The 27,411-nt window shown below is 33.3% G+C and overlaps 1 protein-coding gene across 1 annotated transcript; it reads right to left on the bottom strand.

The window, feature by feature from the left end:
• Positions 1-6,125: 6,125 nt before the first annotated feature.
• LOC124363770 (polycomb group protein Psc-like) lies at positions 6,126-22,695 on the bottom strand. Its single transcript, XM_046819032.1, has 7 exons — positions 22,421-22,695; positions 20,455-20,610; positions 17,808-17,960; positions 16,345-16,508; positions 13,688-13,824; positions 13,325-13,565; positions 6,126-8,929 (listed from the first exon to the last, which is right to left on the bottom strand). The coding sequence occupies exons 2-7, from the start codon at positions 20,570-20,572 to the stop codon at positions 6,773-6,775; spliced, it is 2,970 nt and encodes a 989-aa protein (XP_046674988.1). The 5' UTR covers positions 20,573-20,610; positions 22,421-22,695; the 3' UTR covers positions 6,126-6,772.
• Positions 22,696-27,411: the final 4,716 nt, after the last annotated feature.

Below are 27,411 nucleotides of genomic sequence, written 5' to 3'. Positions count from 1 at the left end.
TGTCAAGCACATACTTTGATTTTTTTTTTACTTTTTAAAAGACACAAAAAAATACCAGTTAAATAAAAAATTCAGGATACATCACAATTAAGCCAAACTGTGAAAAAAATCTAAAACTGGCTTTGTACAGTAATTATGATAAAATCATTTAACATTAGGGTACAGGAAATATACATCAGATATAAAATCTGGAACAGGAGCAGTTTAAAATTTAATTTAATAATATAGTTTTTAAGGGTGCCAATTTATTTGAAAATTAGTTTAAAATCAATTAGGTAGAAGGGTACAATGCCAAGCTCAGATTGTCATATTTATTATTATTTGTGCGCCATAGTGAAGCTTGAGGGTCATTGTATATGAAATCAACACAATAAAATTTGAAAAAATTACTTGCCACCTCAGAATTTGATGAAACTTGGTAAGAAAGTAGTTTTCCAGACTATGAACCCATTAGCTTCCCAGTTTGAAATGTTGAGAACCAATTACCATTAAATTATAAGGTATATATAGGAATTTTTAATTTTCAAAAATGTACTTTTTTATCAAATAAAAATTTTTAATTTGATTTTTCAAAAAAACTGTTATGACAAAGTATGTTGTATTGCTCTTTGGTGATTTAAAAAATGTCGGTTGCTGTTTTTTGGTGGGTTTTAAGAAACTTTACATAGACGTAACTTTGAAACTGTTTAAAATAATTGGGGGGAAATTGGCAATTTTCCTAATTTACACGAGGACTACATTCATACTAAATTTCAACAAACTCTGAGGTGGTCAAAAACCATGTGTTGGTTTGATATGGAATGACCCTTGACTGAAATATAAGAACCTCTTTTCATGGGTGTTACAAATTTAAAAAAAAAAAAAACTGTTCTAAAAAAAGGATATTAAGTAATGGGGAACAGCCAACGTATTTAAGGCGGTTCATTATTTTAACAGCATGAATACAACTATTTACTTTGCACTTCAGCCCATTATTGTCTTATCCAATAATGTGTATCAAGTGATTACCAAGCACTATACAATATAGCGTAAACATATAAAGCATCCCGACTACTTGCTGCCTTCCCACACTGTACGAGGTATGAGATGTGAGTATGATAACAATTAATCCACTAGCAAAGATATGTATTTGTGTTGAACACGAGTTACAAGATAAAACTCACTGATAACATATCTACATTTTACAGACATAATTAACTATATTACACTTTACAATAATTTACAAACTAATTCAATGCCATTTCGAATTAACATTTTTACAAATCTAATCTAGGGTTAAGTAAGGTACTGATTACTAAGGCAAAGTTAAAACTTTCATTATCACAAGTACAATTTTTTATCACATTTTAAATTAGCTTGAGCCTTCCAAATTAAACACATAAACTTATGTAATGGTTGAGAAAATGTTAAATTTATAAAAAATAAAACCTTTTAAATTTACTAGAAATGTTCAGATCTGTTACTTAAACATTATGCAATTGAAAAATGTTATTACAATAATTAATTTCAGACAATGTTAATATTGTTACCTACAAAAAGTTTGTTTTAAATTGATTGTTTTTAGTTACACAGTATTCTTTATAACATTTAAACTTGGATTTGTATTTTCAATTCGTGTCCTGGCTTAAAAAATAATACTTCAATTAAAAAATTGGCATTAATTTCGGACTAAAACATGCTCTTATTTGACCAAATCGTTGTAGTTTAAATTTTGTTAATTTTACATAGCGAACATTCATTTAAAGTCATACTAGTTGTATGTAAATTTGTAATGCATCAACATAATACATAAATTAATTGAAAAATTTGAAATAATTCTATACTGTATTTTTTTAACAAGGCGGTTCGATAAATTTTTTGTTATGTTCTGTCGTATCTTTTGATATCTCATTGCATTGGTTTAATGTAATAACTGACAGAATCTCAACATTTTTTGCAAAGCAAACAATTTTTGTTAGCTACAAATAGTCTGATATTATTGACAAATTTTATTATTTAATAGTGGCTCAAGCACAATCTCTATGTGGATATGGTTTCCAGAAATAAACAGTGAAAGTATCTAATAAATACACATCAGCAACTGCAACTTGGTTGGATAAAACCAACATGATAAAATCAATCAATTACTATGGACTAGCACCATAATTATGTACTTCTAAAAAGTAAATTATGTTAGCAGAAATAAATGGCAAGGTCAAACTTTTAAGAGAATTAAACAAAGAAAGGTATATATAATTCAAAATCACATTCAAATCTAATAGTTTGTAAACTTAACACACCTATCTGACCTTTGAGTATCTGACATTCCGTTTCATCTGACATCGTACAGTGAAATGAACCTAGTTAAATAAATATTATAACAGACAAAAATTAATCAACTAGAGCTATATTACATATAATTTTATATACAGTGTCCAACGAAGAGGTTGAACGTTTGATTTTATATTACTTGCCCATTTATGCACCGAACATTTTCAAACTCAATTCATTAAAAATTCATTAAATAGGTCTTAAAAATATTCTGTGAAAACATCAGCTCCGTTACAATTGTGAAACAAAATGGTGGTATTTTGAAAAACTCTACTCTAAAAACAGTAAAAAAACAGAATTTTTTGTTTTGTAAAATTATTTATTGTCATATTCTGGATAAATAAAGACTTTCAATCAGAAAATTAGAACATAGCCTTTTAAAAAGTCTACAATTACAGTCCACAATTATTCGAACTGTAATCCATCCACAGCGACACACTGATAACAGCGCTTAACAAATGAATCGTAAGCTCTTACAAAGAAACTCTGCGGTATCCGAAGAAGTTCCTCTTCAATTGATTGTTTTAAATCCTCATCATTATTGAAGCTAAATGGGCAAGTAATATAAAATCAAACGTTTAAACCACTTTGTGGGACACCCGGTATATAATATACATGCAATTACAAGGGCTAACCAGAAAGTAAATTACGTTTCACTCTGTAGCCACTAGGGACGGGACTACTGCGGCCATTTTAATGATGGGGCTTTTCTCCGTTCAGTGGCTATCCAGCCATGCTAGTGGGAGGTTACTGTCGCTCCTTGTTGTTTTAAAGAGCAGTTCAAAACAAGTGACGCAATTGAAAATCCAGCGAGTTTTAAAGTGTGATTACTAATATAGTTTTTGTTGGCTAAGCACAGTAAACCAATTAAGATTTATTGCCTACTCTGTGAAGGTTATGGGAACGATGTGGTTACTGAAGGTGGAGTGCGCTAGTGCTGCATTAGTTTTAAAGATGGCCAAACTAATGTGCATGATGACGAACGAAGTAGACAGCCAAGTATTGTGACTGAGGAAATTGTCTTAACCTGTTGACGAGTGCAGCAAAACATACCCAAATGAGTGCGCATGGCATTTGCCGTTTGGTCCCATATGAGGGAGCACGGCATTTTCCGTTGCAGACTAATGACTCAGTTCGTTCTCACTGACTTACTGTGACGTCTAGCGGCGATTTTTGGAACTTTTCAGTTGTTCCTAATAGTGTCTCTGTACAGTGTTGCTAGTCCTGTATCGTGGTGGCACCTGGTGATAACTTTTAAAACTATTTTACGGAGGCGGGACACAAGACCCGCTACGCCTCCAAGGTCGCCATTTTATAAGGCCACTCCCCCAGAATGACACAAAGAAGCGTAAACTACTCAGGCAGTGCTATGTGTGCAAACACACCACTCGAACTGGACAAAGAAGAAAAGAAACCAGCTATGAATGTTCAACATGTGAGGTCGCCCTTTGTATATATCCTTGTTTTGAGCAGTATCACACACTAGCAGTTTTAAAACGAGATTATTGCTTTTAACAATCTAAAATGTATTTTTATATACATTTAAACTATAATAAACAAGTTTATTAACATTTAAAAGTTTTTTTTGTTTTACTCCCTAAAAGTCTGTCACTGGTCAATGAGGCACTCAGTATGGACCGTCATAGCGGCACGGCAAATGCCGTGCGCACTCGTCAACAGGTTAAAGTCAATGAGAAGATTAAAGATCGCCAATTAAAAAAAACAGAACTCTCACTAGTTTTCCTCAAATTTCAAGGAGTTGGTTACACAGAAATTACGTTACCATAACTTTTGTGCAAGATGGGTTACGAAAAGCTTAACAGAAACCCATAAAAATCAGTGTATGGCTGCTTCATTTAAATTTTTGGACACATACAAAGAAGATGGAGACTCGCTGCTCGATCAAATCGTTACAGGAGACGAGACTTGGGTAAAACACGTGAATTGTGAAACCAAATTACAGTCTAAATTTTTTTCTTGTATTTGTTTATATCAAAACGTAATCACTTTCTGGATAGCCCCCGTATAATATTATAATAAATGTGTACTGTTTATATTTTACAATAACAAGCATAACTTTAAACGAGCACACCTGTAACCATAATACAGTAGAAATCCAATTATCCAAGCTGGCCAGTGAACCAGACTGCTGTTTAAAAAAACTTAATAACATTTTACGAAGCGTGTAAAAGATTATGCTGAACATAAAAGACCTGTTACGTGAGGGTGCGCAACACTGAAGGGACAGCATGGTGTTTGCATGGCTCTACTGGCCATTTTTAGTTTGAGATATAACGGTACATAGTTTAGAACGTCCCTATTAGTTGCAGTTGGGCAGCAAGCCACATAAAATCACTTTTGTTAATCAATATTGAGTGTTTCTGTAAATTATGATGTTTTATTACAATCTTTAATCTCTGTATTATCCGAGTACTTCTGTAGCTGAGATAATCGCAGTTGTGTTTAGCTCGGTTAATCCGACTTCTACTGCAAAGAAAATTACTTTAAGAGAAGTAGGAAATGCTCAACATGATCGTCTGCGAAGGAGAGAAAGAGAGAGAGATAAGTTTGTACCCGACCTCAACTGCTTTTGGTTTCCCGAAGGACATTGCTCTCCCTACCTTGCTATCCTTACGAAGCTGTTTCCGTTACTGTAGTGGTCAGTTACGCAGTGAAACTCACATGATTACCAAAAAATTAATGTTAAATTTTTTGTGTTGTTTGTTCTTTACGATAAGGTAAATTTAATATTTTATTACATTTCTTTATTTTAATACCGTGTTCGGTTTTATAATGAGGTTTTCACTTGGCTGTACTTCTAAATCATAGCCAACTTAAACAGGGAATCAAATATGAATTTTTAGTGCATGAAATGTACGTTTACAAATGATCACTCTTAATCGTCCCTACTATCTGACATACAGTAATACCCCTGTGATACACGGCCCTGCTATATCCACGGATATTTGAAATCTGTCCTGGTGGCAAACAATAAAAGGTTTTAAATGTGAGCTTTGTGAAAAAGAAATGTCACATGGACGTGCTCGATCATATTCTCTTGTGTATTGGCTGAAGTGGGGTGAGGGGAGGGACGGCAGAGTGATGGAGTATTCATTTCCTCTCAGAATTATCTTATCTGCATTGTATTTTGGAAAAAATTACCTTAGTGAAAACTGTTATAACAGTGCTTTTGTGTCAGCTTTCTAATGTGCATTGGGAAATGTGAATGTTGTAATGGAGGGATTGTTACTTTTTCAATAAATTAAGGGCAAAACTTTTAATATTGTACATTTCTGAATGCTATTAGTAAAAAAAAAACAGGTTTGTACTTTACCCTTTTAAATTGTATTTAATCCAACATAAGCAACCACAAAAATGAAAAATGCCCAATGTATTAGTTTAGTTTTAAATAGAATAAACTTTTCTCGTATCACATGTTTATAAATTGAGAAACAGTTCCAGCACAGTATTCAATGTTTTCATAATTACATATTACCGTCAATTTGTAAACCGCAACATTGATTTGTATTGCTACAAACATATGAATTCCATATCCAACTTTAACTGTGTTTGGCCTATCCTGTCACCACATTTGGGTGAATACAAAAGATTTTACTGTAATCATTTATCCAACTTCATAGATGCCCGTTTAGGTCAAGGTAAACGGGACTGAACTATAATTTAAAAAGATTTTGATTTATTATTCATCATTAATTGTCAACTATTATTACTCTACTTGATTTGAAAAGTTTATAAGAAATAGTCTAAACATTGTTTTAATATTATGATATGTAGCAGTTTTCCTATTGGGGAACTTTGTAGTGATATTACAATATACAAAGGATACATATATGAAAGGGTAAACAATGATTCCATTCCATAATTCCCATAAACATTAACACATGAGAAACACAATTTTAATTGTGTTATAAATATTTCAATGCGGTGTAAAATGGAAAAATTACATAACAAATATCCAAGACCCTCTTCTACCACATTGAGATTGAGATTACTGATTTATAAATTAGTAATTCTGAAATTGAGATATACCTTGGTAGGAAATAGCCTGATTTCATAACATCATAGATCATAGATAAATAATTGTATACAGTTATCATCAAAATATCTAGGAGCCACTTGAAATATAAGTGTTTGATTTAAAACCACAGACTCATTAAATATGAAACAATTATGACATATACTGGAGTACCTTTTAATTTGATTTTGGTTACTTCTTGTGTTTAAGTCTACCGCTAAAAGCTTGAACCCTTAAATAGAAAATGTATTATTACAGCTCTTAAATTTCCATTAAGTGCACTAATTCAGTTATACTGATTTTTTTTTAGTAAATATCTATCTCTCGATGTGTAAAATTTATATAACAAATCTGTACTACCTAAATATAAGAAAGACTTTTACGATGAAATCTTAAAAATACTGTGCAAAGTGTAGAAAGGTCGCCTTAATTTACAGATGAACAATTATTACTTTTACTAAAACCACTCGTTGTACGTTGTTCATTACTTGATTTTCCTACACTGTCTTTGTTAAATGCATTCGTAACGTCAACACTTCTGCTGCTCGTTTTGTTGGCAACATCTCCATGACATGAAGATGGAACAATGGACAAACCGTTACTTAAAGGCACTGAACTTTTGCTTAAATGTCTTTGTAAAGGATCTAAACACTTACTAGGGGAAGTGACGGTGTTATTCTTTTTGTCATCGCTTCCAGAAATCGAAGAATTATGTCCTTCAGATTCTTTACTGACGATGTGCGACTTCATGTGCTTCTTCTGCAAGTGTTCTTGACTATTCGTAATCATGCCATTTGAATCTTCTAGACCACTTGCACTGTGGGAGCCTGGCGAAGGATGTTTCGATGCTGGACCAGACGGAGGAATCCTTTGTACTGATGGCGTGATAGGAGGAGGAGGAGGAGTGGTTTTGTGAAAGTCACTCGGAGTATATTTTAAGTTCAATTTGTCATTCTGAGTAGATCGGTGATGAGGGTGATGTGGATTCAAAAGCATGCTGATCGAAGGAGGTAGCGAAGGATGGAATGCTCCACTCGGTGAACAAAGCATGGACATTGCTCGAAAAATCTGGTTGTCAGTAGGTAATCTGCTGCCCGGCGAATCAAGGGGAGGGAAGGGTCGAGGGAAACCGCTGTACATCATGTGAGGTGAGTGTGGAGAGGGCAAAATAAATGGATTCGGAGTTAAACTCGACCGTATCTGGCCGGATGTCTTGGTTGTAAAGTGACCGCTTTTACTTACAGGGTTTCGGATGGAAGCTCTACAATTGAGTAAATAATTTTCAGCTGACTTTTGCTGATTGCAAACAAACGAGGAAGGAAGTTTATTTGCTGGAGACGATTTAGAAGACTTCCCTGAAGATGATACCGGTATCGGGTTGAGAGTTTTGGGATCAATTTTCATCACTGTTATCTCATTATTTTGTTTGGGGGTTTGTGCTGCACTAGTCTGGGGCGTTTGAGAACCCAATTCAGAGCCTGGCAAAACCTGATACATGGGCTTCACACCTGATGCAGGATTGCCTAAAAACCGAGGGACGTTGCGCATTTTAAAGAATTTAGGTGCCTTGTTCGATTGAGTTTTCCCTGATGGTTCACCCTTTTCTTGACTAGCCAATTGCGCTTGTTTCATCGCCATTATTGATGACCTTGATATTGTTGGACTCCAAGGCTTTACAGGAGATTTCAAATGCTTATATTTAAAGGTATTCGAGGACCGTATTTCCTGTTTTTCCGAGGACCGTTTCATAGTAGCTTCATACTCTTTCGTATCGGTTCTTAATTCTTTCACTTTGACCGGTTTAGAGACATTAGATATAGCTGTTGCCTCTTTGACAATGCCCGGGTATGCCTTCTGAATGCTAACAAAAGTGTTCGTATTCAGGTTCGGAACCTTGATGGGTGGAATGGCAGATTCCAGTGAATTATAATTCTTGTCATGACTGATACTGATTTTGTTTTTATCTTCAGTTATTTCTTCTTTAACCTCTTCCATCTTAGTGTTACAATCAACTGAGGGGCTGACATTTTCTGAAAGATTGCTTTTCTCAGTGTTATTGTTAACGTTACTACTGATAGGTAAAACAGTGCTACTTTCAGTAGTCCTGGTAGTAACTGAAGCATCAAAATCTAACGTTACAGCTTTTTCAAGAGACTTCATTAACTCCATAGTTTCTGGCTGGATGTCCTTCACCGGTAGAGAATTGTCGGAAACTACATTGTCTTTGTTCACCTCAGCAGTGACTAGAGCATCGTTCACTGAGCTCGTATTGAAGTCCAAACTTTGTACACTCATCACACCGTTCTCACTGATCTGCAGTTGCACTTCCCTGTCCGTCACTTTGTTCCTTACGTTCACTTCCTTGTCAACTACCTCATCTCTTACGCCCACTTCCGTGCCCTTCACCTTGTCTCTTGTGTCCACTTCCGTGCCCGTTCCCTTGTCTCTTGAGTTCATTTCCTTTGCAGGTTCAACAATGGTCTGTTCATTCCTTTGAGGAATTGACTTGCTTTCTTCATGGAAAAGTTTGATTTTCTTCTGTTGACACTCAAGCAACCGGTATTCCAGTTCCACAATACGTTTCTGAAACAGAAAACATTGATTTTGTGAGTAAAACTGTTCACACGAGAAGCTACAAACCACATAATATACAATAACTGAATGTATAAATTAAAAATAACATATATTTTATTAACTAAATTGTAGTTCAGGGTCATTCCATTTCAAATCAACCTATGAAAAAATAAGTTTGGACCTAGACCTTTCAGATTTTGGTGATTTTTTGTACAGAAATTGTACCTACTAAGACTACTTGAAATGCAAAATTTTACATTTTTCTGCCTTTGGGTTTTTGAGTTACAGGCTTTTAAAAACCCACAAAAGGCAGTTTTAAGTTATGTCTCAGTATTTTCTAAACACCGTAATTAAAAAAGTATTAAAGCTGAAGAGCTCGAATTTGTGGCATTCTTTTCCATTTTAAATGTCCTTTAATTTGACATATCACATAACTTATGTTTTTATAATTTGAATTTTTTCAATTCTACCAAAAACTATTTTTGAAAAACCAAAAATATGTCCCCTTTAATTTTTTTGAAAAAATATGTCCCTACTAAATAACTACCTACATATACGCCAAATTTCATAACTGGACATAAATGGATTCTTATTTTTTTAAATATTTTGTTACTGTAGTACATTCCGGTTTGGCTTTAATAGTTTTTTAGCTATGGTGACTAGAAAATACTCAGACATTACCAAAAACTGCATTTTTGTGGGTTTTAAAAAGCCTGTAACTCAAAAACCCAAAGGCAGAAAATGTAAAATTTAGCATTTTAACTGGTCTTGGTAGGTACAACTTCCGTACAAAAAAATTAACAAAATCTGAAATTGAAAATCCCATGAAGTGCGGTCGGTAATTTTGTTGGCTAAGCACAATAAACAAATTGAGATTTATCGCCAACTCTGTGAAGTTTATGGGAATGTTGTGATTACTGAAAATGGAGAACGTCAGTTTGCATTAGGCTTAAAAATGGCCGAACTAATGTGCATGATGACGAACGAAGTGAACGGCCAAGCATTGTGACCGATGAAATTGTCTCTAAACTTGAGAAGAAGATTAAAGAAGACCGCCACTTCACAATAACAGAACTCTCACTTAATTTTCCTCAAATTTCAAAGAGTCTGTTACATGACATTGATACGCAGAAGTTAGGTTACCATAAATTTTGTGCAAGATGGGTACCGACCACATACAGCAATTTGGACTCAGCAAGTCCTGGATGCTTTTAAGTGGAGTTGTTTCTATATCTGCCTTTTTCAGACCTGGCTTGTGATGCAGCGCTTTGATAACGACATGGAACTGTAGGAGGGTGTGACTACACGGTTGAACTCGCAGCAGAATTTTATAACGCTGGAATTTCAAACCTCCTGTATAGTAACTATGTTGAAAAGTAGTATTTTATTCTAACCTTTAAATGCATAAGATACAATTTTTTCTTGTACTTTGATTTTTGTTTATATCAAAACGTAAACTACTTTCTGGATAACCTTTGTACATTGCAACAAATCGCACACCACACAATAGACTGCTGGATACTCTGCGTCAACAACAGCTACTCAGTTTCCGGATGTAGTAAAACGAGAGACGTAAGTGTGGGGGAGGGGGTGTTGCTTTGGCAGAACCAAAGATCAATTCAGATAATAACCACAGTGATATTGTATATTCACTTCCCAAAAAAACTGTGCTTTGCAGCTGAATGAATATTGCATTGCTGCTGCCTACAGTAAATCAAGTTTTTGTTATTGCAATCACGATTAATGGAATTGGGGACGAGATGTCTTAATAAAAATTAGTCAAAATAAAACCTTTTATAATGTGAAACCCACCCAAACTGTTAACGTATTATTAGTTGGTCTTGAAAGGGTTAAACAACATTTTATTAGGCATTGTAAAGAACACAAGTGAAACAATAGTGAATGCAGTACTTGCATAGAAACATTTGTTAAAGTGCCTTACAGGTGTTTCTAAGCAGCCTAGTCCCACATTCATTTCAAAACGAGAAGCTACAAATGGCCGCACTCGGGTTGCAGCTCTGTCCACATTTCCACTGTGTGAAGGCATTAACCCATTGGGGAACTTGCCCGAGTGTCACTGGTTGCGGCCGAGCGGGACTGAATAATCTTGCCCGAGCAGCACTCGTGCTCTTTCTAGATGCTAACGATCACGTATTTGTTTGTTTTTCCGCTAGATCGCAGTTTTGTGCCCTCGTGCATCCTTATAAGCAATTATTCTGTTTCAATTCATTATGTTTGCACACTGGAACCACAACTAATAGCTTGTTTTGTTATTGTTTACATTTTGCAATATGCTCAATTTTCGTCACTTCTATGTTCTGCTTATTGTATTGTGTATTGTGTACTCTATGTATTGTGTTCTCAATGATTAGTGTTTATAGTTGTTGAATAAGTTTTTAGTTCCTCCGCTACCTCATGGAACAAGACATTTGCGTACTTCAGAAGTAGACAGATACTTGGACAGTGATACTGAAATATCAAAGATACTCAAAGACTGACACAAAAGTGAATTATACAAAGTCAATGGAAGTTCATTGTACGTAATGTAAATAGTTTATTTTAATTATCATTTTAATAATAACAATTGAATGTAACAAACAGTTTTATCTTGTAAGACTTATGTAATTATTAGTAATATAAAATTCATAGAATCAATGTACAGATAGTTGCTGGAAAGGAAGTCTTGTATTACAATTCGATACAAACATCCTCCGGATGTAACTGGATACGCACATCCGCCCAGACGCCGATGGTGAACAAACAGGAAATGCTTGCTTAAGCAGCGGAAATGCTTATTTGTAAAAACCGTGCGACAATGTAAGGGACAGCCTTGCTGATATGAAAAATTGTTACTCACCAATTATGATGGAGAGATTTGGCAGAGGCGTGGTCAATGAGCTGGCGGGAGAAGAACATCAAAACCGAAGAACAAGGAGGAGAGGTGGAAGTCGAGGCCGGGAATTCGAAAAGTGAAGTTCGGGAGTGTTTGTGTTCGTGTGCGGAAAAATATCTCTAGGCGTAATAAGTGTGAAGTGGAATAAAATGTAAGTAATTTTAAGAACTTAGTATATTTTAGGGTTCATTAATCATTTTCAATTCCATATCCATTTAGTTGTTCACAATTTCGAAAATGTAAATTCATGTAAATGTTTAGCTATTTAAAAGAAAGTTTCTCACGTTATTCCATGAACTCATAATTATTGCAACACTACAAAATTACTAGTAAATGTTATAATGAAATAATTTAAAATAAATTGTAATGAATAATTTAATATTAAATATGTCTTCAAAGTATTAAGACATTAAAATTTGTGCTTAATATATCAGTTGACCCAATCAATTGTTAATTAAAAATTTTAATCAATTTAAAGAGATGTTGTCAAAATAAAATATGTGTTGGCTCATTTGAGGGTATTTGTACTGCCAATCTAACCTATTATTAAATCCTCTCACAGCAACCCTTGCTCATAGTATGTCACAAGCTTAATCTTAAACTAAACCAAACTTAAAAACCTTACAATCTCATCTCCCAGACAACTAATTCAGGAGCTTGTAATAAAATCATAAAGTGAAAAAAATGTAAGTGAATTTTGATTGTGTTGTTATTATGCTTTATAATTAAGTAATCCAATAAAAGCTGGTTTTCCATGTAAAAAGCAATGTGCTGTTTTGAATTAAAAAATATTGAAACAAATAAACAAAAAAGTGATAAAATATTGACAGTTGCTTTTGATATTTTTTTTGTTTCTTTTAACTAAAAATATTTTTAAATATATACTAAAAAAATTTAATAAAATATTATTTGGAGAAAGCAACAAACACTATTGAATAGCAACTAAATAGACTAAAATGTCCTGAAACATTAACTAATGTATCTGTATCAAAACTCATTCTATTAATATTTTAGTACACACATACATTTTTGCCAAAATCAATTCAAACATTCAGTCCTAGACAGGCTAGGTTAATTGCTTCCTCAATGGGTTAAAATACACCACTCGCCAATGGCCTTTTTCCGGTTCAGAACTGATGTCATTCTCTTCCCATTTCTGCTGACACGCTTTGAAAAAGATCACCACCATTTAGCATATGGAATCCAGGACTCACACGACTACATACAAGCCACTTGCATGCATCTTGCTAACTACAGTCTACGGACCAAGGAATTCGTCAGATAGTTTTTCTGATGTCAACAACTATCACTATCCTCATTTTCTCCTTTTTTCATTCCACTTTCCTTGTAACTTTTCCTCTATTGAATAATAGAATAGTGTTATTTGTCACATTGAAATTAACTATAAATCTGGATTAGTTATAATCTAACATTATTTTAGAAAACTAAACTCATGAGTTAAGAGTTACATATAAGTATATATTTTATAACAATTTCTTATATGTACATACTCTTTTCCAATGGTACATGTAAGCCAAGTCCATGAGGGACAAGTAGTCTGGCAATAAGTCACCATCATGTAAGAATTCAACCTTCTGAGAGTCACTGAGGTTGAACTTTGCTCTCATCAGTTTCTGCAGGTGGTAAATTGTCAGTGCTGCAGGACATCTCAAGTAGCGTTTATTACGCACCTGCAACAACGGACACAACATACAATGGTACATGTAAGCCAAGTCCATAAGAGAATTCAACCTTCTGAGAGTCACTCAGGTTGAACTTTGCTCTCATCAGTTTCTGCAGGTGGTAAATTGTCAGTGCTGCAGGACATCTCAAGTAGCGTTTATTACGCACCTGCAACAACGGACACAACATACAATGGTACATGTAAGCCAAGTCCATAAGAGAATTCAACCTTCTGAGTGTCACTCAGGTTGAACTTTGCTCTCATCAGTTTCTGCAGGTGGTAAATTGTCAGTGCTGCAGGACATCTCAAGTAGCGTTTATTACGCACCTGCAACAACGGACACAACATACAATGGTACATGTAAGCCAAGTCCATAAGAGAATTCAACCTTCTGAGTGTCACTGAGGTTGAACAGAGAGCATTCATATGGCAAAAAAAGCGGTTAGGTCAATAAAAAATGTATCAGACAGAGAAACTTATGTTCCTCTATTTAGAGAGTATAAAATTATGACACTGCCAAATCTTTATATTTACTGTTGTTTAGTAAGTGTAAAAGAAATCCTCCGCAGCTTTACAATTAGGGAACAAGTACATGGGTATTATACGAGGAGGAAGTATTTTTTAGATCTTCCTCAAGTAAGATTAGAAAAAACTAGACGTAGCCATTTTTATGAAAATTAAACTAACAAATTACCACAAAATGCATGGATTGTACCTTTAAGCAATTTTAAGAGAGTATTAACTGGTTCAAGAATAATGTTTATTACTCAGTCTCAGATTTCTTAAGCAGAGTATTACATGTTTATGCTTTTAAAATTAATTTTCGTTGTGTGTCCTATTGATTTTTTATATTATAAACCGTAATTGTTACTTTGTTTTGTTTGTATTTGTTTTATTTATTCGTGATATAGTATGTGTTTTATTTATTAATTTATCTGTATGTACATAAATGAATAAGCTGACTTTGTCTATCGCTGTAATTAAGCTTAATGACAATAAAATATTTCTGATTTCTGAACTTTGCTCTCATCAGTTTCTGGAGATGGTAAATTGTCAGTGCTGCAGGACATCTCAAGAAGCGTTTATTACGCACCTGCAACAACGGACATAAGACACAATGCCAAACCAAATAAAATAAAAAGAATTTTTATGTGGTGAACAGTATCAGTAACGGACAGGTTCATCGAGACAAGTGGGTAGGCTAGAGACAGTTAAATGCAGAATACAAATTACTATATAAATTACCGTAATTGATATAACTCCTACCTACACAGGATTCTGGGTAAGAATTTTCTTTTCTGTCCTAGCGTAATACTAGTCATAGCTAAATTGCACACACATTAAGAGCATTTCAGAGTCTTTCAAAAGAAAATTATCCCAACCAGAGATTCGGGACGACAAACTACCCAATAAATTCAGATAGGGTAATCAGTCATATTGGGAGATGTATACAAATCTAAAAGATCAAAAGTCAATCAAAGATTTAGATTGTTGATTTAAGAAGATAATGAAAGTTCAAAATGTCAACTCATTTTCAGCATTTCCCAAGCCTTTATTAACAATAAACTCCTCAAACATTTAAATGACTTGCCCGTACGACATATCAAATTTATTTTGTCAAGGAATATAGGTTATTGTAACTATACAGAAAACAGCAAGAAAAGAATTTTATGAAATAAATAAATGCATAACATTTTGAACACATTTCTTACTTCCACACCCCTCCAGTTACAATATGTTAAATATATATTTTGATATCCCAATTACACAGAATGTTTAAAATCGCTTAAGAAACAAGAATAAGTATACTTAATTTTCTGATAATGGACACGATTCTGACTGGTCTACTGCTTAGAAAAAAAATTTCTATAATTGTTTAAAATTAAATTTCAGTAGAACAATGTTTAACACGAAAAAGAATGCCAACAATGTCTCTATAAACTTTAATCACTTTGAAACTGTCAGACAAAAACTAAGATGTTTTCGCTTCAAAGTAACTATTAACACTATTAAAGTATTATAAAAGAAATTCTGTACAAACCACAGACAATAATGTAGTACAGTATTAAATATTATCCAAATAGTAATCATTATTAACATTTTTACATCATCAACACAGCCAAGAACCAAATAAAAATATTGGACAGATGAGAACAGTCTCTTAAACTTATATTACATGAGCCTGGTTAACGAATTTATGTATGTGTAAGTACTATTTCCATGCCATCAAGTTTGGTTGAAGCTTTAAGTTAGAAATTACAGCAGTTTTTTCTTTCTTTTAAAACAAGAAGATTAGAAATTTCACCTAGTTCTAAAAGGGCCTTTGCTCTGCTTCCGGAGTGACAGGATATTCTGGTTGGGGATGGGGTCACTTCGTGTTGAGATCCATGAGGAAGAATTCAGGGCATTAATCTCAGTCATGTTCCCTCGGACGAAGGGGAAGCCAGCTCTGTACCAGCCTCTCCAGTCAGAGTAGGCAGGGGGTGACACGCCCTTTGTCTAGGCTAGCAAAAACCTTTTTGACTCTTAGGAAACCCCACCAACTCCAACAGCCATCTCCCGCAGTAGACTACACCTACTGAATTACTCTTGCGCCCCTGAATCTAGACATTTGCGGTTACTGATGTGCCGCTCCCGGACATCCATAAGGTGGCCCAGATTGAAGTGACACATCAGTTTTTGCTGTACCCAGTGTGGGTTCAACTGGAAGGTATAAACCAGCCAGAAGTGAAACATCCTGGGTAATCCATGCCCATACTAAATAGATTAATAATTTTAAGAATAACTTAGGTATTGTGAAATTCTTGAAAAATAAATGTTTATATAGACAAATGGAAATGAACATACCTTCATATCTGAGGTGTTAGGATTTAAATATTGAACCCCAATAAGAATTGATTCGTCCGCAGAATAAATGGGACTGTCATCTGAAGGCTGTCCTATCTCTCCTCCATCGTTGGGGTTTAAACCGGATTGCTTCTTGTAAAATTCTTTTCTGCAGTTCAGTTCCCCTGTAAAATATGTTAGTATATAAACCATAACTGACAATATGTACAAAAATAAATATTAGTACTTTTTATATGTAGCAACCACACAAACTGGAAATTAATACTTGGTTGTTTAAAAATTAATCACTTAGTGGTCCACTATACAACTAACTGCTTATGTTTCAGGAACTTTATAAAATTCACAGAATTTTTGTTTTTTTTTTTTAATTTCTGAGATACTATATTATAAAGAATGTATGATTATCGCAGAACATTTTATTAAGAATATTCCTTATTGTAAAAATATGATATTAAAATGACTTAACAATGTAAATTAAAATTTTTCACAAGGTAGAATATGACAAGTTTGTATTAAACAATTTTCATGCACTTTTATTTTAAAGTAAAAGTGGGACACTTTAGCAGTTAATCTTGTAGCAAACACTCTTAAAAAACTAAGTTAATAATTTTGTATTTACTTACAACTTTAAAATTTTTTAAATAAAACCTGTTAAACAATTGAATATTAGATTAAAAAACAACCTCTTTTGCTATTCACTCTTTTTTAAACATTTTTGAAAATGGTAACTTTACTGAATAAAATCCTTTTTTTACCTGCAATTTTGAAACAGAATACCAAAAATATATCTACAGCAATTATTGAAAATACAAATAAATTCCAAATTGTTTTGACACCTTATTGCTTAATAAAATGTTATAATATCATGCAGTAATTAGATGAACATGTGACTACACATCTTATCAATATTTAACTGTTTTATTCAAGAATAGTAGTTTCTTGCAGCTTCACACGATTTTCGTAAGCTTTGCCCGTGTATAAGCACTTCTGTTCAAGTGAATTATATTTCAAACGCTGATATAGAGCTTACCTTGTTGCCATGATCAAGAAAATCTGTCAAAGGTGTATGTTTGTAGCCATTGTACACGTAAATGTACTTTATTATAAAGTGGGACTTTATTATAAACACTCAAGCTTTAAGTTCAACCAGAAATTTATTTTGAAGACAAATATACATCAAAACTTAGCGCCTTCAAATAGCTATTTAAATACGTAACTGTCTCGTAATTGCAGTTTATAATGTGCAGGCGCTTTGATAACTTTTATATTTTGCAGCGCCACCTGGTGGTGAGTCCATCAATGGGCATAGCATAAAACCCTCGGTGGAAAAATACATATACATACAAATTTTCATGATGATCGGTCAAATAGTTTCTGAATCTATAAAGGACAGAGAGACAAACATACATTTTTATATTTATATACAGTATAGATGATAGATGATTGAAATAAAAGTCACTTACTTTGGAACAGACCAGGCACCAACTTGTACACAATTGCTTGAAGGGTTCGATCTGATCGAATATTCAGCAGTGGCTTTGTTTTGTGTACTTGAACATCACAAATTGGACAGTATTTGTTTGTTTCCAAGTACCTTACAATGCAACTTTTACAAACTGAAACGGAAGAAGATAACAGTATATATACAGTACTTTGAACATTCCCTGTACACAAAAGTATTATTCAAATGAATGTCATTTACTAACAAAATAGTATTTAAAAAAATTAATTTAAAATTGTAATGTATTGCTTTTTTATTTATGGCATAATTATGCATCTACTATATACCAACCAATGCTTGTCTCAGAACAGTTCTATGTATTTTTTAACAAAAGATGTAAAAAAAACCTGGAATGGCTTGGTATTTGGTATTAATGGTTTAAGTGTGAACAAATGAAACTGGCCATTAACCCTTTAAAGTCTTATTAAAAATCGCACCAACTGCCCCAGGTAGTATTTATGTTCTGCTATGTTACAGCTTTTTTACATTATATAAACCAAATGTTTTAAATACTTTTTTCTGTAAGTTTTTAAATTTTTTGTTTTCAAAAAGGAAACTTAATAATTCCAAAAGAGCCTATACTTCTTTCAAAATATTTTGTTAATGTTTATAGGTAATAATTTGTAAAATATACAAACACTTAATTGATAAAAAGTCATTTTTATTTCACACACATGAAACATAGACCAAAATTACACGGATAAAGGTACAGTAGCACTTAGTACTATAATACCATTAGGGACATGCTTTTTCCTCCGTTACAGGTTATTTGAAGTTTTTTTGGTGTGATCATTTTCCTTACATGAGATCCAACCTACATTGTAATTAGGTTTATTTGACCTGGATCCAAGTTTAAACCTGCTTTTTATTACCAAAAAGTTTAAAAAAATTATAAAAAAAACCCAGCGACATCTGGTTGACCTATAGTCGATGTGCGAGCATTCTGCGAAAATACCACGTTCAACAGTCGGTTACCACAAAGTTTTCAAAACAATATTTCATTCTGATTCAATTCAACATCACTATCCCAGACTTCTTCAATAATTTGTAATTAATTTTAAATACTAATATCACTGTAAACACTATCAAAATCGTTTAGTTCATTTGATATTTCAATCATCGACAAAACTTCTAGTAAGATCAGCCATGTTTACAAACAAAACGCGAATGCAGATAATATCTGAAATGGTGTATTTTTCATTTTCAGAGCCTCCTGTATCATAATTAAACATCAAAGTAGTATTCATTTAACACAAATAGTAGTCCAAAGTGTTGAATAACTCAAATGCCTAAATTTATGAATAAAATGATTTTGTAATTGTTGTTATTCCAAAGAATAAAAAAATAAAAAAATACATTGGCATTTTATTTATTTATTATTTGAATGATTTAGAATCGCTAATTAAGATAAGCAAAATCATTGCTCAGTGACAACTCATTGTAAAAATAAATTATTTATTTTCTTTTTAATAAAAAATTCACTTTTTTATTTCTTAATTTACAATGTGGTATGGTATTTATTAATTATAAACTATATCCTAGCTTGTAGATGCCACTGTTCATGATATAAGTGCTTGTGAGAAGGGGTTTTACTATCTCATCTCAGTTTACATTAGACTACCTCAGGACCAACAGGACCAAAATTTAAACTGTTTTCTATATCTAAATTTGTTTATTACTTCATTTCTGTTGTACCTATGTAAATTGGACAATCTGATATATTATCTAATATTTAATCAGCATAAAGTTAATAATTTGGGTACTTTGGGATTATACCGACCACACCCAGACATGAATCGTTATTTGACATTTTGCTTCTACTGATTACTAGATTAGCGTAGAACAATATTTCGTCAATATAAAACAGAAATTGTCTTATCGCAAACCCCTCCCCATCCTCAGACAGAGGTCAAAGTCGAGCGGTCTAGTAGATAACGTGATTGCAGAGTCTCGCCGCCCGTTCAGCTGGTTCGTCGCTTTGTTGTACTTCCGTGTTTTACCTCTACATTTGTCCAAACACAAAAATTCAACAAAAACAAACATTACCAAACTAAAACTAAACTCTTTATTGAAAAAACACTCAAAACTTGTTTTTATTCTTGATCACATTCCGCCACCCAAAATGCGAGTGCCTCCAGCCATCAGCGCGGGCCTCGGCAGCACCTTTGGTGCTGCCCCGCGCTGATGTCAAGGTAAGAAAAACAGCCCTCGAGATAGTACTTATCAGTAAAATATCAAATTCTAGAAGGGCTGATCAGAAATATAAATTGAATTGTAATAGAAAGGCAATTATGTACGGTGCAAATCATGTGATGCCGCGCGGCCTGCCGTAATCGGGATTCTCGAGAAAGATAAGATAACAGCGACAAAAAATACCGATCACAATACCTGGAAATGCTTGTAAGTTTGTAATTTTGCAATTAAAGAGTTGTTTTTTCGTTCTATCGTGTCTATTTCTATAAATTTATATTTTTGTGTTCTTCATACTGGTGTGGTCGGTATAATCCCAAAGTATCATAATTTGATTTATTAAGTATCGTTTACAAAATATATTATAATTATTATGTGTTTCACTGTAAATAGTATATAGAACAAACAGATTAACTCACATGAATGTAGACATTCAATGATTGTGGTAGCATCGACATAGTATCCTCCACATAGAACACATAATAAATGTGGGTTAACATCGGTTACTTTCACAGGTTTTGGTTGCGACGCCATCATTATTCATGGTATGGCCTGTCACAACGGAGAAAGTATACCTGAAACATTAATAACATAAGTTACTTTAACTAAAAGTTAGTACACATTCAATGATAGTGGTAGCATCGACACAGAGGCCTCCACAGTTTTTCAGTGCTTGAAAAACTACTAAGCTCCACTAATAAGGTTACTTGACAGTCTGGGATATTATTAATATGCATATAAAACTAGACTCATGCAAGGCATTAAAAATAATGATAGTAAATTGATAAGGGATCTAAAATCCATATAAAATTTTTGTACGACTTTTTCCTTAACATATCGAACCAAGAAGATATTACAAGTAATAGAAGCGTTTCCCAGGCCCCAATGCAATCAGTCTGTACACAAGTGACACAATAGCTGAGCCTGAACAGCATGTGATATTTCTGCGCATCACGATTGACAGTAACTTGAATACCACCGCCACATAGATAGCGTGGTTAAAAAATTGTGTTTGGGACTGATTTTTCTTCGTAGATTATCGTCACTTACATTTACAGATGTTTTGCTCACTGTTTGCAACACCCTATTTATTTATAGTTCTTATGCAGTGGCTATCTGAGGGTCTGAAAATACACAAACAAAACAAATTTTTATTTTACAGAAAAATGCAATCCGATTTTTAGTGCACATTAAAGCTATGGAATCATTCAAATTCTCTTTTTGTAAAAACAGAATTGCTTACTTTCCCATCTCTAAACAAATTTTTCACACTAATTTTTTTAAAGCAAAACATTGACCTATTTTTCTAAAGTCTTTAACGTTGCCCTGCATTTCCTTATTGCATTTTTATTGTTTGTTTGTCATAGTGGTTTATTAAATGTGATCCCGTGCTTAAAAAAATAAATACCTTAGACTATTGTAAACCCCCGGGACGTACTATTGCCTTATTTTGAAGGTAAATTAATTTTTTAGATACACCTTGGAGTACACAGAGAAACATTGAAATAATCTTTTCTTATGCTAAATTGCGAAGCCTACATATATTTTTTTATTATACTTAGACATTTAACGTAAAAAAGACAATTACGGTTTTTCCATTATTCGTGTAAAATTCAACGGTAAATATAAAAAGCCTGAAAATAAGTCATTGTCGTGAACATGTTAATAAAAACATTGCAAATTTTAGTTTTAAGCGTATTGATGCATGCTAATGTGGATTCACAAGTGACCACTATTTCATGTTCATTTAAAAACTTCTCTTCATCACATCACACTTGGAATGGTTGAACAGCAATACAAAATTATTTTATTTGACTCTGAGGATCATTTCACTGATAAGTATCCTAAGTTAAACCCATTTGTTTGGAGTGCAGTAAATCAGCAGCTATTTATTGTTAATTGCTGGCTATAACAAATTCTTAATTGCCAGATCTTTTTTTTATTCCGTTGTTTTTGTCTAAACAGCTAGGTTAGAAAGGATTTGTTTTGAATTAGAGATCAGTAGAATAAGTGGGTAAACTTAAATCAAGATCAGTTTTGACATATAAGTTATATCCTAGTAATAAGTTAAGCTGTATTAACCAATTAGTTTAGATGCAGCTAAATTAAATTTAAATGGGGTACATATATACTAGAATAATCAATGTTTTCTTACTATACTGCAACCTAATCAATCCTAGGCTGTAATAATGTAAAATACATAGCCTGTGTATGGAGACCATAATCCATAAACTTTTTTAGGCCTAGGTTTGACTGGAAGTGGGACTATCTAACCTTGTCATTAACCTAATTAGAGTTTAACAAGCATCAATAAGTTTGTCAACTTTAAATCCTTCTAAGAATAAAAAAGGACTTCCAAAATGATCCAAGGTCTTATTTACTTACCCTATGTAACACTTTAATTGTGTGTCAAACAGATAAAGGTGATTCAAAAGTTTATTTCACTGTTCTGATGTATTCTAAAAGTAAATAGTATTCCCTGTAAGCCCAATACACCATATTTACGAGATAAAGCTTGTATGTAATATTATGCTCTATGAACTACAATTATTTCAAAAATCAACTGAACACAAAATAACCCAGATATTTACTTGTGAAGGACACTTTTGACTATCTCAACAACAACATTTTGTAAATGAAAACGAAACTACTAATATGTTTTATGTTGGTAGCTTAGCTAAGTCATACGAGTTACGACGTAATGATTAAAAAAAGATTAGAGGAGATTATAAGAAATGATATTTTACATATAAATAACTCTCATTACTTCAACTAACAATATTATATGTTACAACATTATTCTTTTGTTGCTATAGGGCTTATTTCTCTTTTTTAAATATATAAAAGTATCACAATAATAATTCGTAGACTAAAAAAGTATTAAACTTAGTGTTAGTCTATATTTTAGCCTCTAAAGTGTCGAAGTAGTCTGGAGTTCGAATACTGCAGGAGCTCAAATATGCAATATCAGGAGCTCAAAATCTCCCGACAAATAGATAAATGTGAAAACTTCAAAATAAAAACAACAATTATAATATTTTAAAACTTCTAATTAGTTCTAAGTCCTACATTGACAATTCACATAATATATGACAATTTTAAAAGTTTACACTCCGTATAGGTTTATAGATACCTAGAGAACGTTCTTGCAGTGAAGTTTAAAACTAAAACAAAAATTACAGATGTTGCGAGTTCCATACAACAGTAAAGTCTACTGATTTTGAAATTTCAAATAAATAATGATTAACAAGTACTAAATGATGATATATCGATTATAATGTTGATTGAAAATTGTGAAGCGTTAGAGCCAATATTCTGTGGGATTAATGAATAAAAAATTACTTGTTTGTAATTTCTAATTTTAATTATATAATCAGTTTTCAAGAAGACTCCAGTTTGGAATGGTAGCGAACAGTCTTTAAAATTACTCAACACAAAAGAAAAATAACGAGTTTGGACAAAAGTAAATATTTCTCCCAAACAAGTGCACCCAGAAAAATATGATCCAAAGGACAACTTTTGACAGCAAGTAGGAGCACTGTGGGACCTGCAATAAGAAAAAAATGTAATCAAGGCAATATGTTATTAAATGTAAGAACTAGAAAGTGGTTTTGTGTCAACAACAAATTAACACGCGTTTGAGGATTACATAAAGTTTTGCTTTATCGATTTATGAACTAATAAATAAATAATAAAATAAAATAAACAAACAAATAAAAAAATGCCCTTTATTCAGTGAGCGTATTTCAACGATACATAATTGTATTGAAAATCTACTCTTGTCAAATCAAGATCTAGTTCTACAATAACAGTAAAATACACACACATGTATACACATTACAACAATACATGGATTAGTCTAGCCCTATCTAGAAAATGTTGTACATAAAAATGTCCTAAGCTTACTTTTAAAACTAGCACACGATTCAACAATCCTGGTGTGTTCAGGAAGGCAAATAAACAAATGGGGACCGAAATACGAGAAGCCCCTCCTCCCGACTTCCAGTCTCCCCTTAGTAAAATGAAGCTTTCCGTCCTGTCGGGTGCTTCGTTCAGATAACCTCTCGACTAGGTACTCTCCAATCATGCGTGCCTTGTGGATCATGTCAGCAATTTGCATACTTCTATAAGGAGCAATAGAAGCATTTGAAAAGCGTCACGAAAAGAAGAATCATGATCATGAATCTGGAGGTTGAAAATATACATGATTGCATAGTTCTGTAATTTCCGGATTCTATCCATGTCGCCTCCTGATATGCTGCTGTGCCTATGCAGGGTAAAAGTAGCCGAATAGTGACAAAACCTATGACTGCATGAGCTGCAGCTTTGCACATTCCGGTAGCAGTGTTCTGAACATGTGCAGGCCTCTCTGTCTACCAAGAGCACGCTGGTAGGTGTGAGAAACGTGGTCAGTGAAAGTGAGATTGCCGTCAGGCAAAACACCGAGTCTTAACCCTGCCTCGCGGTCAAACCCCCGCCGTCTAGCACGACCGCCATTATATTTCCACCAAAGACTTGCATCAGCTTATGTGGGGATGTATGAAGGACTGTACATTTGTCTGCGTTGAGCATAAGACCAATGTTAGCGCAAGGTTAAGTCGTGTTCTAGCTCCAGTATACCCCTATAATCTGACTCCACTGTTCAGATTCTATCGTACTCCCTTTTTCCAGTACATTTTTCTGGTATAGCAAAGATCTACATCTCCTAAACTTTGTGTTGTCTTAGGATGGCCTTCTTTTTAAGCCTTTACGAGTCTCGTCCTCAAATCATCGGCTTTTCCATCTCAGCCTATACCATACTCGACTAGCTCTCGCTGAACTTCAGATTCCGATAGGTTGTATATCTACAACACTCTGGAATGACAAATGTATCTTTCGCATTATTTGACGTATTCCTCCCAACTACAGCGCCTATATTGATTACTAGCTGTTACCCACGGCTTCGCACGCAAATCTTAAGAACCGAAGTCCTTATATTACTTAGTAAAAGCAATTATGCGCGATTGGCTGCAGGTAACAGCTAATTCGTCAATAAATTCGTAGTATTTTATAACGAAAACTCTTCATTTTCAATAAAATACCAATTACAACCAAATACCCACGGCTTCGCACACGATTTCCTACAGAAAAATTGGGACATAGGAGGCATATTTCTTTTGAACGTCGTTATTACCCTTCTGAGATAAATGATAGTCACTGAAAGATACTCCAAGCTCATGATCTATTTAAGATTAAAATTTTAAAAGTCTTAATATGTACCTGTGAAATAACTGGAATTTTTCTCCAATATTCCATGATTTTTGTATACAATTGAACTATATTAGACCATCGTGGACAGGAGTCAAAAAGTCGGAATTCATTAGCGCACATACAATGTAATAAATGAAGGCGCTCAATGTAATTTTGAAACGAAAATAGGCATATTTTAGGTACATATTATTACAGTCTAATGATTATGAGCTTCAGATGTTAAGCGAAATTGCGTATGGTTTTTATTTTAGGCTTTACGCGTGTATCACTTCTAGATCAAATTAGTTATATCTCCGATGCCATGATTGAGCTTGCTTTGTTGTCTCGATTGAGAGAATATGTACACACGGAGTTTTGAGAACCATACTTCTGTCAAAAAAAAAAAAAAAAAAAAAAAAAAAAAAAAAAAAAAAAAAAAAAAAAAAAAAAAAAAAAAAAAAACTAAGGTTGGTTTTATAACATTCTTTATATTTGTAGCCAACGTAAGATAGTAATTTTGATATCTGCATTGCTCTTCTGATCAAGCACGAGCATGGTTTATACTAGATAAATATTGCAGTTAAAGGTGAATTTTTACGTCAAATTTGAATTGTATTATCTGGATAGTAAAGGCTACGTTTAACAGTGATTGCAGAAACAGTTGAAACAAAATTTGCTGTTTCTCTTAAGCTTACTCTATGCTTTCAAACTATAAGTGTAAAGAAATTTAAAATAGTAATTAAATGATATAAACATATATTTCTTTTGTCGCATTATATATGTACACCAAAAAAATGGTGGAATGAGGAATGCTCTCTAGCTGTTGCCCTTAGACGGTTAGCTTTTAAAAAGTTTAAAAATAACATGACAGCAGTTAATTATCAATATTATCAAACCACACAATTGAAAGCCAGGGAAATTATCAGGAAAGCCAAAAAGGAAGGATGGGAAAAATTGTGTCAGGAAATAAGTAGTAAAAATAATTCCTCATTTGCTTGGAAAATATTTAAAAGACTAAAATCTTATACAAACGTAAGTACACCATCCATATTAGCAGACCAAAAACTTATGTGAAAAATTTATGTGTCACATAGTCCCAGATCATGTACCAATGGAACATGAAGTAAGAGGTAGCTCTAGCAATAACTCTTCCGAAAACTCTGAAAATTAGAAAATAGTTTTAGTATTAAGGAATTGAATGTAGCAATAGAATCTAAAAGGAAAGATACTGCACCAGGTTTGGACGAAATATCCTACAGTATGTTACGCCACCTACCAAATAATGCACGACTAATACTTACTGACAATATTCAACAATATTTGGAATGGAATCACTGATCTACCAAGTAAGTGGAAACAATTTAAAATTATAGCACTTCTCAAAAAAGATAAAGACAAACAATTGGAAACTTCATATAGGCCCTATAGCATTAATACCATGTGTTTTAAAACTGCTCAATACTATGATTAAAAATAGATTGGAATGGTACATTGAAAAGTCAAACATCTTACCTAGTACTCAATATGGGTTCAGAAAAAAAATAGGATGCAATGATTACTTAATAAATTTTGTAGCAGATATTCAAACTTCACTAACCTTCAATGAAACAACTATTGCAACCTCACTAGACTTATCCAATGCATATGATACAGTTTGTTATACCAGAGTTGATAAACAAGTTGAAGTACTACAACATTCCATCAAAGTTTGTGACTTATATTAACTCATGGCTCATAAACAGACAAATGACTCTCATTAGTCCTAAGTTTATCATAACTAGGGTATACTAATAGAGGATTGCCCCAAGGCAGTGTGCTCAGTCCTTTATTGTTTGCACTATATATAGCGCACATAAATGTTCATATACCAAACCTTGTAAAATCACTTCAATTTGCAGATGATATAATGATTTATTCATCTGGAAAAACTTGTAGAAACAGTACGATCAAATGTTTCAAAACGCACTAAGCAGAAATCCAAAGGAACTTCAACCAACTTCACTTGGAGTTTAAACGCTACTAAAAAGTAAGGTAATAATATTCTCACGCAAGCAAAACACTAACGTCGAAAGACAGTTAATAATTAATGACCAAGTGATTCCTACTGTAAAATTGCATTAAGCTCTTAGGTATACTTATAGATAATA

This window comes from Homalodisca vitripennis, chromosome 5 (assembly GCF_021130785.1).
Source record: "Homalodisca vitripennis isolate AUS2020 chromosome 5, UT_GWSS_2.1, whole genome shotgun sequence".
Taxonomy (NCBI): domain Eukaryota; kingdom Metazoa; phylum Arthropoda; class Insecta; order Hemiptera; family Cicadellidae; genus Homalodisca; species Homalodisca vitripennis.
Note: the sequence above shows the minus strand (reverse complement) of the source record. Positions and strands in the feature narration are given on the sequence as shown.